The sequence below is a fragment of the Cucumis sativus genome, chromosome 5 (genome assembly GCF_000004075.3).
Source record: "Cucumis sativus cultivar 9930 chromosome 5, Cucumber_9930_V3, whole genome shotgun sequence".
Taxonomy (NCBI): domain Eukaryota; kingdom Viridiplantae; phylum Streptophyta; class Magnoliopsida; order Cucurbitales; family Cucurbitaceae; genus Cucumis; species Cucumis sativus.
Genome location: NC_026659.2, coordinates 21,263,353 through 21,277,114, shown reverse-complemented (window position 1 = coordinate 21,277,114; position 13,762 = coordinate 21,263,353). Strand labels below are relative to the sequence as shown.

Here is a 13,762-nt window from a genome sequence, read left to right as displayed (position 1 = left end):
AAGTAAATTTTATTCCTAATGAAGAAACAATTTAAATCTAAACTAAACTTTCATAACTTTAATCTACATTTTATGTTAATATTTTAGAGTATACTTTAAAAGTGGAAGTAAAAGTTTAATAGAAACATTGAAAACATATAATTTAATAACATACATTATTGTTCACCTTAGACAACACCAACCGTTGTTTAATTCGTACCTAACAAAGATGAAGGTTCGCGGCTATCCTTTCTCCGCGTGTTCCGCACGTGATCTCTTCTCCTCCCCATAACTACACTTTAAAGCCCTGCCCCCAACCCATAATTTCCCACTTCACTACCTACTCACTCACTTCTCTTCATTCCGTGATATCTACACATTTCTCACCGAACCTTTTTCGATGGCTCGTCTAGGTGGACTTCAGGTCGAGACCGTTAACTTTCCCGCCGAAATCAAGCCTCCGGCCTCCGCTAACACTCTTTTTCTCGGCGGTGCAGGTACCAATAAGAACCATTTCATTTCCTCTGATGTGATCCGCGATAGATTGTGATTGTGGAAAATTTTGTACAGGAGTTAGGGCATTGGAGATCGGAGGAAATACTGTGAAATTTACTGCGATCGGTATTTATTTGGAGGACAAAGCTGTGCCGTCGCTCGCCGGTAAGTGGAGTGGAAAGAGTGCGGCGGAGTTAATGGATTCCGTTGAGTTCTTCAGGGACGTTGTCACTGGTGAGCTGCTGATTTTGTTTATTTTTTTAAAATCTGTGCTTGAAACTTGAAAGTTAGAAATTGCTGCCAGATTTCTGCCGTGCCGGCCGCCGGTGTTCCGGTGGTTTTGTTGAAGTAAATTTGTTTTGGAGTAATACAATATTAGCATATGAATCTTATTAATAAAAATCCTTAAAAATAACTTTTAAAACGAAATCTCAGATAAAAATATAAATCTTAAATTTAGGAATCTTATTGCAACCAAATTCAAATATCAATATAACATTTTAACATTTTAAAAGTACATTTTAAAATTAAAAGCTTAAATGAAAAATGTTTTTTTTTTCTTCACATGAATTTAATTCAAGTAATTTGTCTACAAGTAAAAAGTTATTTAATAGCTATGCACTTTTTGAAGTAGTGCATTCTTAAACTTTTGGGAATTCAAAATTGAATGTTTAAAATCTTATTAAACAAAGTTCAATTGAATTAACGTATTGACATAGTTTTAATCAATTGATAATATTAAATATCACCAAGCTCTCTATTTAGTCACTAAATTGACAAAATTGGAGGCTGAGGCATCTTTTGAAAACATATGGAAGTTTATTCTTCAAATCTTGAGTAGGACATGATAAGATAATTGACATGAACAACCTAATTGCAAATCTTTGTAAATCCAAAGAATGATGTTAAGAATTTTAATAACAAAATTGATTTCTGATTTGTGACTTTATGTACACTGTAGTTATGAGGTGCAAAATTGATTGAATAATATATTTGATTATATTTCAGGGGGTTTCGAGAAGTTTACAAATGTGACATTAATATTGCCACTCACGGGTGAACAATATGCTATGAAAGTGGCAGAGAATTGTGAAGCAGCTTGGAAATCCATGGGAATTTATAGTGATGAAGGAGCTGAAGCCATTCAAAAGTTCATCGATATCTTCAAAAATGAAAATTTCCCTCCTGGCTCCTCCATTCTTTTCACCCATTTGCCTCCTAATACCTTATCGGTTAGTCCAGTTTTCACTCTTTTGATTAAATTTGATTCTTTCAAATGAAATAAAAATGAAAATGGTAAGAATAAAATGATAGTTTTTTATGATCCAAAATGAATATATTTAAGATAAGAGGACTAAAATAAGTCAAAGTTGAACGTAGATGGACTAAAATAAACATATTGAATGTGTGAAAATTTTAAAGACTAAAGTAGTATTTAAACCTCTTCTTACTCACGTATGAGCTATTTTGTTTTAAATTTATGAAATTTTTGAAGAATTAATTGTTAACCTTTATTAAAAGTTTAAGAATGGTATAAGGACTAAATATACTTTGAACCTAAAAAATATTATTGTAAAATATAATTAATCTATTAACTTAATTTAAAGTTTAGGAATCAAAATTTAACTATTCTTATCTTTCAATTTTTTTTTCAAAATAAATTATTATATATATATATATATATATAATTATAAAAAATAGCCAAATGGACAAACAATTAACCATTTATAATAAAATTAAGTGGAACAAGTTTCTGTTTTTGTTTTTTTTATTTTGTTATAAGGTGTAAATTATATATTTTTTTATTATTCTCGAAAAAACTCATTTTTTTTTTATTAATACTGAGATATTAATGAAAAAGATTGAAAGGAAGTGGCCATCCAAAATTCTCAATAAATATCTTTGCATATTAATTGTGAACACGGTGGTACTTGAAAAGAGTTGTTGAAGTGTTTAAATACAACTATTTGATTTTACTAAAAAGAGAAGTAATAATGTTTGGTTAAGATTTTTAATAGTGGCAAAAAAGTGTTCTTGTCTATTTGAAATTACTTCTAAATTTTGTGATGTGAAATTTAGATTACCGTTAAAGTCCTCATACCCAATCTTCCCATTTACTGTAGTTGAAAATATCATATCATTTATTTCTATCTCCAAACACACACATCATTAAAATCAAATCATTTCAACAGTATCGATATAATTGAAAGAAGCTATTGGAAGCCATTTAAGAGTAATTTTGGATGCAGATTAGCTTTTCAAAAGATGGGAGTATTGGTGAAAAAGAAGAAGAGATGGTGAAAAAAATAGAGAACAAACTGCTTAGTGAATCTGTTTTGGAGTCCATTGTTGGAAAAAATGGGGTTTCACCAGCTGCAAGGCTTAGTTTGGCTTCAAGATTATCCCATCTCTTCAATCTATCTCAACCCAACATTTCCAACCCTTTTCAAGATCCTAAATCCGAACCAAATAGGATCCACTTATCCACATAGGTGCATTCTAAGACTCATCCTTCTGCATTGTTTTCTCGCTCTTAAAGTGTTGTAATAACTGAATTCTAATTTACTCGCTGCTTTTCTCCTTCATTATTATTATTTGAGTTCTAATACTACTTTAGTATTTGAGTTCTAATACTACTTTAGTATTTGAGTTTTGGTTCATCTTTTGTTTTATAAGTTTCAATTTTTTATCATTGTACTGTACTCTTCATTATTATGGTTCATTTTGATCAGTGTACTTTTAGCTTTGGTTTATTTTAGTATATGTATCTTGAGATGTTCATTTTTATCCTTTTTACCTTTAGGGAGTCCTTATTTTAGTCCCTTTGTTTTCACCTTTCATATTTAAAAAACTTCCTGAAATGTTTACTTTGTTTTATAGGAAGATTTTCTAAAATTTTAAGGATTAAATTGAACCAAGATGGATAAATAAATCAAGTTAAAACAAGTTGTTATTATCAATTTCTTGAAAATGAATTCAAATTTATCTAAACAGGATTATTGTTGAGAAGAACATATGAAATGCAACTTGATATTTGCATTTCTCTCCAATTTGTATGTATCATTATTAGTTTGATATTTTGTGTTGTGTGTGTGTTCTTGTTGGTGTTTTGGGAGTTGAGCAAATCCTCTTCACCAATATACTAAACTAAAAAGTTGTTGAAACCTAAACCAATACACCCATTGATCATAGAGTTATTCACCAACTCCATTTCAGCCACTCCCACATTTCCTTCACCCCTAATCTGTTTCATATATATATGTGTGTGTATATATAATTTCACATATATTACCCTCAAACCCATCTTTAACATTACCATACAAAAACAATATATTTGTTTCCCCTAATTCCTTCAACTTCCTCTCATGGAATTTCCCAAACTTCTCCCTTTCTCGACTAAACCAATGCTCTGCTTTCTTCTCCTCTGCTTCATGTGTTTATCTGCCAACTCAGCCAGACTTCTCGACGAGCAGCCACAAGTCCCGGTTGGTACTCCGGCAGCAGCCTCGAGTGTCGTTGGGACGCCTTTCGGTAATTTCGGGACAGGACCTACTGCTACTAATACACCTTCAACAACTCTACCTAATTCAGCTGGAAACAACCTGGGGCAAGGAGCTACTACACCTTCATCAACTCTACCTAGTTCAGGGGGAGTTGAAGATGATCATCATGTATTAACCTTCTTCATGCACGATATCCTTGGAGGTACAAATCCCTCGGCTCGAGCCGTTACGGGGGCAGTTAACAATCCAGCTCTCAATGGCCAACTTCCATTTGCTAAACCCAATGGAGCAGTTTTATCAGTTGGAAATAATGTTCCTCAAAGTAATGGAAACAGTGGTCTAATTAACAACAACAACCTTCCCTTTCTAATCGGTCTTGGTGGAGCAGCGTCCCCATTGTTGCAAAACAGCAATGGTGGTGGAAACAACTTCAACGGCCAGCTCGGCTTTCCATCCGTTAATGCAGGACAACTCCCGTCCGGAGTGTCGGTACAACAACTCCTCTTCGGCACGATGACAGTTATCGACGACGAACTCACGGAAGGACACGAGCTGGGTTCTGGGCTGATCGGGAAAGCACAAGGGTTTTACGTGGTGAGTTCAGAAGATGGGAACAGTCAAACAATGGCATTCACTACAATGTTTGAGAGCGGCCATTACGTCGATAGCTTAAGCTTCTTTGGCGTTCATCGGACGGCGGTGTCGGAGTCTCATTTGGCAATCATGGGAGGGACAGGAAAATATGTAAATGCAAGAGGGTATGCAAATGTGAAGACTCTTCCAGGCATCAACCAACATGAAACCGATGGAGTTGAGACTTTGCTCCAATTCACTGTTTACATCAGTTATTAAAACTAATGGGTTGTTTTTACTTTTTATCATTGAGTGAGAATATGTTTGAATTCTGTTTGTGAATTTATGGTTTGTAATGAAAGTTTATATATTTATATATATATATATATATATGAATCAAACCAAGATTTGATACTCTCTTCTTTTTCCCTTGTTTGAAACCCAAAAATCTATTAAATATAGTTTTGTTTTTATTTCATATTTGAAATTCAAACCAAAATTTGGGGGAAATACAGAATTATTTAAAATCATACTTATTTCTCATACTTGAATTCTTACCTAAATTGTATCAACAACTTTCCAATTTGTTTTTTTTTACGTTCAATATTTAGTTTGGATTTGAAAACATGAATAAAAAAGTAAATAACAAATAAAAAGAAGAATATATATTGGAGATTAAAGATTTTAATAACAATTATTTGAATGCATCGCAGGCTTAATAAAATATGACGATAGATTATAAATTATAAGAAAGAAAGAAAGAAACACAATAATTAAACAAATTAGAAAGAGAATGGAGAATGGAGAATGGAGAATGGTGAATGGTGAATGGTGAATTCATCTTCGCTTGTTCTTACTTCCAATGAGAAGCGAAAAGTAGAAGAGAATCCTAAACAAAAACCCCCAAGCAACCGTCACCAGCAAACAGTTCCATTTACTCAAATCCATCACCCCTTGTTGTACCAAAATATCAGCTCCCGTCGTTAAGCATGTCGATTGCGTAATCCTCATCCCCAATGTCTTGCTCAGATTCTCCAGAAGCTTCAATTTCATCGCCCCCGGCACCATTCCCAGCGGTGTGTTGTCGAATATCTGAACTCCTCTCACAAAGCATTTCGTCGGATTCTCAAATTCGTTTTGCAATACTGCTTCGTATGGATATTTCACTAACGATACGTAATGGAACCAGATCCAGTAGCCTGGAATTCGATCCCGTGTGATGAAGAATCCGCTGAACAGAAGGAAATATGCTAAAATTGCTACCACGATGGTGTATCCAAGCATTACGTGAGGTACTACTCCCGAAAGGAACGTTACGAATGAACTTCCTGCCCAGAATGCTGCCAAAATTATCAGGAAGTAGAATAAGAAGCCTGAAATTCCGCCGTCCAGTCCGACGGCCCAAAATGTTGTTGCGGCGAAGGCTAAGGAGAGGAAGATTAGCGCTGGTAAGGCTACGAGAGAGTGGGAGAGAACATAGGAGGATCTTCGATATGCGTTGTAAGCTGTTTCTCTCATGAAAATGTATCGTTCTTGTAGAAATACTGGCAGAGCATCGGCGCAGGTGTAGAAGGTTGTGGACATGGCGAAAGCGAAGAACCCTAGGCGTTCTTGAACTCCTTTGGGTGAGTTATCGAGTTGCCAAAACATTGTAGCGAGGATGAATCCGGTGACGAGAACGGCGCCGAGTCGGATTCCGAAGAGCTCTGGCATTCGGCGGGAGTTTAGAATTGATCGTTTTGATAGAACCGCCATTTCTATCCAAAATGGATTTGCGAAGGTCGGAACCATGGAGTTGGGGCTTGCGTCGTTGTTTGTTGCGCCGGAAACTAATTTGCCTCTTGAAATACTTGCGCTTATTGCTTCTTTTAATGACATGTTCTGGTGATCCGACTCTGATTTTGGAATGTTCTTCATGCTCTGCCATGATTTGTGAAATTCAACCAAGCTTTTAGTCCCTCCTGGTGAGCCTTCGAGTTCTCGAATCCGATCGAGCGCGAACTCAGTCCGGTTCTCGTTTTCCGGTATCGGATGACCGAACTCTGAAAAATACAGAGGAAGATTCGCCGGAGAGCCACTGTAAACGGTCTGTCCTCGAGAGAGGAACAATAGACGATCTAACAATCCGAGAATCCGATAACTCGGCTGGTGTACAGACATAACGACGATGCTTCCGCTCTGAGCAATCCTCTGCAGAACTTTCACCACCATGAACGCACTAGTTGAATCCAGTCCTGATGTTGGCTCATCAAGGAAGAGAATGATCGGATCGTGAATAATGTCGATTCCGATCGAGACTCGTCGCCGCTCTCCCCCAGAGACCCCGCGGTGTCCTTCGTCTCCAATAACAGTCTTCGCCGCGTTCCGAAGCCCCAACTGATCAATCAACGCTTGAACTCTCAGTTTCTTCTTCGATTTGGAGAGCGTTCGAGGCAATCGAAACTCGGCAGAAAACATCAGAGTTTCTTCCACCGTGAGCATCGGGAAAAGCAGATCATCTTGCATTACATAAGCAGAGATGACCTTCAACAACCTGGATTCCAACACCTCACCGTTTAACGTCACCGTTCCTTTCAAGCTTCCTTTGGCAATTCTATTAGCCAGTGCATCAATCAGCGTCGATTTCCCAGAACCACTCGCTCCCAGAACGGCCATAATCTCGCCTTCTCGAGCCTCGCCGGAGATATTGTTCAACAGAGTCTTTGTTTTAGTGAACAAACTGTCGCCGACAACTGTGTCGTCGACCGGAGAACCCCCGAGTCTGTTCCCCCGATGGTGAAAAACCGATGAGAAACTGATCTTACGGCGAACCTTGACGCTGTATGTGAGATTGTTGAAGGAGAGCATGAAAGGCAAGGACCTCGGCTCCAAGCTCGCGCCGTTAATGTCCAACACTTGATGAACCTGATCAATCAAACAACATAATTAATTAAATAAAAATTACCCTAATCCACATATTATATTATTAATTAGAGAAGTAAAAAACATATAATTAGTTTAATCCATAATGTTAAGCTTCAAAGTACGTTAAGTAATTTCTTCAACAAATATTCTATATATGTATATATAAGGCTTATTGAGGAACACATACAGGAGTCTCGTTTCCGTCTCCGTTGGCCTCCCTACGGACGTCGCCGACTCGTTTCAAAAGCTGGCCAAGTGTAGGAGACAAACCAGCAAAGGAGCGTGGACGATCATGAAGCTCCATATCATTGAAAAACGCAACCGTATCTCTTGCAGGTGACATATTCTCCACCATAATCAACACCTTCCTTGATAACAATAATAATAATATGATCTTATTCTTATGAAAATTAAAAAAAAAAAAAAAAAAAAAAAAAGCTCTACACTCTCTGTATTTTAGCTGCACAATTTACTTGTGGTACCTAAATATTGGGGGGGAGATCCTCTCCCCTAACAGAAAAAGGGGAGATAAAAGAAAAGGGAAAGAAGTTTTGTATGAAGTGAAGTTTTTTAAGAACGTTGGGGGGTTTTGTATAGCAACATAAATACGATAGAAGTAAGATGTTTGAAATATAAAAGAAAGAGGAATTGGGGAGGGTTGGAGAGTGTGGTTACACAGTTAGGTTAGAGTTGGAACAGTTTGAAAAGGAAGAAGAGAAGAGAAGAGGAAAAAAAGGTGGCCTAAAACTCCTAACATTTGCAAAATTATGAACCATGAGAAACAAATGGGGTTGTGACATGTGTAATTATTTGTATTTTTGGGTTTCTTATTGTTCACACTTTATGCTTGCAAATTTAGGTTGGGTGTTGATCTACTCTTTCTCAAGTTTTAATTAATTAAAGGATTCAACACTACACGGGCCGACCCCCCCTTTTTTCTCTCATACAATTCATTTCTATATTTTACTTTTCTTCTTTCTTTCTTACAACTTTAGTATTCTATTTATACTTTTATTCAATTTTCAATTTACTTCATAAACCCTATAAATTAAGTTATTTAAACGTTTGACTCTTTCTCTTTTTCTTTTTCTTTTTCTTTTTCTTTTTCTTTATAGGTCTCCTGCTTTTTAAATTATAAATTTAGCAATAGAAGAAAATCAAGAAGAATTGAACAACCCAAAGTGTGTGTATATATATATATATATATATATGAAAATAAAAGGATAAATGAAATTAAAAAGGAACGGAAAAAGGGAAGAAGGATTAGAGAGCGGAGAAAAAGGAGATAACTTGGAAGTTAGAGCGTGGCAGGTAAGTTTAGCAAACTTGTTGCATTGAATATTTATCACTTCTATTCTTCAAACTTGTTCTTTATTCAAAACAACCATTTCTTTTATTTGTTTATATAAACCTAAAGTACATTTTTTATGTTCATAAAGTTTACATGCTTTTATTATAAAACAATTTAAAATATAACCTTGAGTATCACAATAAAACAAGTTTATTGGCCGGATTTAGTTATATAAATCATTCTCACTATATATATATTACTTCTACACTAGAGATATGGTTAGATACTATTACATTATTTTGATTCGTAATTGATTCTAGCGTTATTTCATATTTAAAATAAAAAGATCATTTAATAACATGTCAAAAACAAAATGAAAATATCATGAGTTGCTTACCGTAACTCTAGAAAGATTTTTCTCAAATAAATATCATTAGAGTGTTGTTTTAAACTTTGTTAATCTTATTATGATGATCACCAATTGAACTCTATCAAGTAATTAAGTGGCGTGCTCTACATAAGTAGAAACTAATTACTACTTGAGAGAAAACTCAAAGAGTATGCTATCGTACATTAATTACGAAAGGCAAAAAAAAAACATCTCTAATGATATGAGATCTTTCTAACTATCACAACAACATGATAAAAGCTTTCCATAAGTCAAACTTAACTTGGTATATAATAAAGTTTATGGGAATTATTGAGTAATGTTATATGTAAGATGAAAGTTGTAAAGCATATAATAAATGAAATGTATGGTTTGATTTATGGGAACGAGGAAAAAAAAAGGAAGTTAATTTAATGATACTTTTTAGAAAAGCAATTTAGCGTAGAAAGTATTTTGGTTGATGATGTAGTTGGGCTACCGCGAGACGAATGTGGTCGAAAATTGAACCAAGATTTTGCCTACACCAAAGCGTCGACGTTATCTTTCTCTTACATTCCCCACGTTCTTTCCTAACGATTTCCGTTACCTTTCCCCATACTTTTTCATTCCCTTTTTCTTTTCTTCACTTAACCTTTTTTTCCTCTCTAAACACTATATATATATATACACACAAATACAATTCTCTATACCTTTCTGTTATTTTTGTTCTTCCCCTTTTCTTAACTCCTACTCTTACATATCATTCATTTTCTTCCAAAATTTTGGTTGATATGTTCTTTCCTTTGATCTTAGTATATTGAGTTGACGTACACAAGAGTCACTAGTAATGCTATTTTGTTGGTGGTAGAGACAACCATAATTTTATGTCTTAGTTACTACTAGAAATGTATAGTTTAGCTAAGTGTAGAGTTTAGTGGTTGTCAATTTATGTCCTCCAGAATTGTAAGGCAATTGTTAACTTAACTCGCCTTGGTTATTTTCGAATTAGTATAATTCTTTAGACTATATCGGTTGGCTTGAAATCAGAAGGTTCTCCTTCTCTTTTAAGACATCTGTTTAGTTAGCATAGTTACTTAAAATCTATATAATAGACAAATTGTCAAGAATAACGTACCTAATTTTATTGACTAAAAATTATAATGGATATAAGATGAATGTTGTCTTTCCTGAACCAAAACCCAATTACTCTAAGTGAAATTTTTCTCCGAACTCAAAGAAGACTAGGTGCTTTATTTGTTTTGGACTATTGGAACCATAGCGTAAGGTTTCGTTGTATAGTTTAATTAGGGTTTTCAATGAATCCTAACCAATCTAGGAATAGACCTCTATCAATTTAATTCGTAGGGTATTAATTAATTAGATCACATATATAATAAAATGAGGATTTTCTACCCACTAATAACTTAATATAATATAGGTTATTGCACTAATAGTGTGTGCTTGGTATAGCCTAATCTGGTAAGATTAAATATTAGGGTCAATTGTGTTACATTCCCCTGCCATTTACACGAGGGTTTTAAAAAAGGAAAAGAAAATGAAAATACAATTATAGAGAAATACACAATCATTTGCCTAAACTTTTTTTTTTGTTAAATGTATTTTTTATTTGTTCTTTAAAAAAATTATTCCTAAAAAGATTTGAAGATCCAACCGTTGAATTTGGAAACTAAATGTTAATAAAGAAATAACGAGGAAACATATTTTTAAGGATTGAAAATTGAGATATTTAATATATATATATAAATAAAGGAATAAAATGAGTTTGTTAGTAAATAAATAACCAAATTACAATTTGGAAGGTGGATTTAATAAGAAAAAAATGAAAATTGGAGATGGAGATATTTAATATATATATATATATAAATAAAAGAATAAGAATAAATAAGTTATAAATAAGTAAAAAAAATCAAATTAAAATTGGAAATTTAGTAAGAAAGTTGAAAATGGGAGATTGAGATATTTCATATATATATATATATATATAATTAAATTATATAGGTCAAACAATTATATATATAAAGAGAAAAAGAATAAATAAGTTGTTAATAAAGAAAACATAATTTTAAGGAGAAAAATTGAAAAATATTTAATATATATATAAAGAAAAAAAAGAATAAGAATAAATAAGTTGTTAATAAGTAAAAAAAAATCAAATTAAAATTAGAAATGAATTTAATATGAAAGTTGAAAATTGGAGAGTGAGATATTCAATATATATATATATATAGAAAGAATAAATAAGTTGTTAATAAGAAAATAATCAAATTAAAATTAAGTAGTTGATGTTAATCTAATAAAAAATAATTTTAGAATTAGAGTTTAGATATTGGGATATTTAATATAAAAAAATGTGAATGACAAGTCATACAAGACGACCTCAGCTTAGTAGGCATAACTTATGGAAGACGTAGACGGGTCTACGACTTCATTATTATATTTTTGTCAATATTTTATCTCATTCGTAACCTATTTTTTAAAAAAAACATTATTTTTTTTAAAAAATAGATGGTTATAAATAGCAAAATATTGAAACTATTTATAAAATATAACAAAAAAAAACTAACAAGTCTTGTTACATTTTTTATGTAGTTTTAATATTTTGCTATTTTTTAAAATGTAAAAAAATTACAATATTTGACATAACACATGAATGAAAAAAATTACAACCTCAATAAAGATGATTATTGGTCACAACCTTTTTTTTCTCTAAGAGAAATTATAATGAGCGACAACTTGAGTTTAGGAATTTGCAAGCTTGTCACACATAACTTTTCACATTTTGCATATATTGCAAAAAATAAAAATAAAAAACAAGTTCAATCGAATTGATTTACTCGATATATGTTGTTTGATACACATATGCATCTAATACACACTTCATACACCTATACACATTAAAAGATGACAAAATATTAAAAAAAACTAATTTAATTGCAATTAAGTCAACATGCCTAATGCATTTGGCTAAACGAAGCACGTGACATTTTTGTAAATGAGTATATATTATTTTAGTTTAATGTTATAAATTATAATTGTTTAATGTGTATTTTAGTTTGGGACAAGGGTATATAATTTAGTTTAAAAGTAAGCTTATAACTCTTTTAGAATAAATATATATTTTCCTTTTGACAATCGTTTAACAAAAGTTTAAAATCTTTTATATTTCAAAGGTGTAATATCAAATATGTATGAGTATGTATAAAATGCATATCAAGTTTATATCTAACAGAGAGTAAGCAAGCCATCTTGATTACATTCGTTAAATAGCACCTTCCACACCCTTCATACCTGCTTAAATTGATGTGAATCATCATGTCTCCAAATCCTATTTAGCCTTTGTTCTCTGTCACTGAAAAGTTCTCACACTCTTTTCTTTTCAAATGGAGAGGATGAATAGGCTGATCATAACGTTATTTTTTAGGAGCCGGACAACGAAGTCTTCTTAGATAAAAATATATTTGATGCGACTAGCAAGAACCACTTTTTCTATTTTGATTTTTTATGTGAGTTCGGTCAGGTAATATAAGTTAAGAAGAGATGCTTTCTATCAATCAAAAGTAGATATCGCCGCCATGCTCCTTTGGTCCGCTTACCGAGGAATAGAAAGGGAAGAATTGGAGCTAGAGCTAGTTGGGATAAAGAGTCGTAAGAGCAATGGGGGGTGAGAGAGAACATGCTCGTACAGTCTAAAGAAGGGTATGATCAACTCGATGGAAACTTTCGCTCATCTATATTTGAAATATGCTCTTCTAGGAGCATTACGTTCATCTGCTCAAACGGTTTCTTATGAAGTCTTTATTGGTCTTATTCTTATTGTACGCCTTGTGAGCGCATTTGGATCCACAAAGGCAATCACTGAAGTGTTCTCCTAACCTCGTCGCAATGCTCGTTTTGACTTGTGGGTCATAGGGGAATTTATTTAATCAAGGGTCGGGGCACAAGAGTCCTAGTACTCTCTAGGTGAAAAGAGCCTCGAGGGTACTGTACAGAAATCTCACTCATCGTCTAAACGACGAGCAAACGCTCAAACGTTAGAATAAGGAATCACCCAAGGAATGGACGAGTTCTTTCAAAGAAGCCCACTCCGTGGTTCAAATCTTATTTGAATTGCAAGAATATCTTACTCATCCATGCCTATATATAGGCTCATTCTCCAAATGGCACGGGGCCAAGTCTGACAATTCTTTAAGTAGATTGGATGACAGATCAATCATAGCAATAATCCGAGATATAAACTAGAGCAAAAAATGTTGGAGCATACGACGATGTCACCCCTTTTCATTTTGTGGAAGTCCTCGACAGAGGAAAGAAAGGGTTGTAGGTGATGGCACGTTCTACTACTTAGAAATAGAGGTTTGAATAGAGAGACCAGAGGAAGAAGAGATGGGCAAAGAAGCTTGATCGTGTTGGAGAGAAGTAGGACGAAAGGATAGAAGGAGCGAGAGTTAATTGTAAAATGAGAAAGAGGAAGAAAGATGAGAGAAGAAGATATAGAGAAGACATGATGAAGAAGCGAAGCAACTTAATAGAAGAAATGTAATAGAGTTGAAGAAAGAAAGATCAGACTCAAAACAAAAGGAGCAGAAAGATTCTTTTGAATGAGATCTTGAATGATCTGCTAGCAGCTCT

General features: G+C 33.6%; 3 protein-coding genes across 3 annotated transcripts; 2 read left to right on the top strand and 1 right to left on the bottom strand.

Annotated features, from left to right (window-relative positions):
• Positions 1-295: 295 nt before the first annotated feature.
• On the top strand, positions 296-3,227 carry LOC101221017 (chalcone--flavonone isomerase). The gene is made up of 4 exons (XM_004149769.3): positions 296-476; positions 550-708; positions 1,483-1,706; positions 2,724-3,227. The coding sequence occupies exons 1-4, from the start codon at positions 380-382 to the stop codon at positions 2,964-2,966; spliced, it is 723 nt and encodes a 240-aa protein (XP_004149817.1). The 5' UTR covers positions 296-379; the 3' UTR covers positions 2,967-3,227.
• A 153-nt stretch (positions 3,228-3,380) lies between these two features.
• On the top strand, positions 3,381-4,966 carry LOC101221251 (dirigent protein 10). Its single transcript, XM_004149770.3, has one exon. It carries the CDS (start codon positions 3,840-3,842, stop codon positions 4,827-4,829), a length of 990 nt encoding a protein of 329 aa, XP_004149818.1. The 5' UTR covers positions 3,381-3,839; the 3' UTR covers positions 4,830-4,966.
• A 385-nt stretch (positions 4,967-5,351) lies between these two features.
• Positions 5,352-8,208, bottom strand: LOC101221489 (ABC transporter G family member 6). Its single transcript, XM_004149771.3, has 2 exons — positions 7,642-8,208; positions 5,352-7,454 (listed from the first exon to the last, which is right to left on the bottom strand). The coding sequence occupies exons 1-2, from the start codon at positions 7,807-7,809 to the stop codon at positions 5,388-5,390; spliced, it is 2,235 nt and encodes a 744-aa protein (XP_004149819.1). The 5' UTR covers positions 7,810-8,208; the 3' UTR covers positions 5,352-5,387.
• Positions 8,209-13,762: the final 5,554 nt, after the last annotated feature.

Bases quoted from the DNA above. Each gene is read 5' to 3' on its own strand.
- LOC101221251 (XM_004149770.3), top strand. From the start codon at position 3,840: ATGGAATTTCCCAAACTTCTCCCTTTCTCGACTAAACCAATGCTCTGC.
- LOC101221017 (XM_004149769.3), top strand. From the start codon at position 380: ATGGCTCGTCTAGGTGGACTTCAGGTCGAGACCGTTAACTTTCCCGCC. The intron at 477-549 runs GTACCAATAAGA...AATTTTGTACAG, and splicing joins TCTTTTTCTCGGCGGTGCAG to GAGTTAGGGCATTGGAGATC. The intron at 1,707-2,723 runs GTTAGTCCAGTT...TTTTGGATGCAG, and splicing joins TGCCTCCTAATACCTTATCG to ATTAGCTTTTCAAAAGATGG.
- LOC101221489 (XM_004149771.3), bottom strand. From the start codon at position 7,809: ATGGTGGAGAATATGTCACCTGCAAGAGATACGGTTGCGTTTTTCAAT. The intron at 7,455-7,641 runs GTATGTGTTCCT...TTGATTGATCAG, and splicing joins GAGACGGAAACGAGACTCCT to GTTCATCAAGTGTTGGACAT.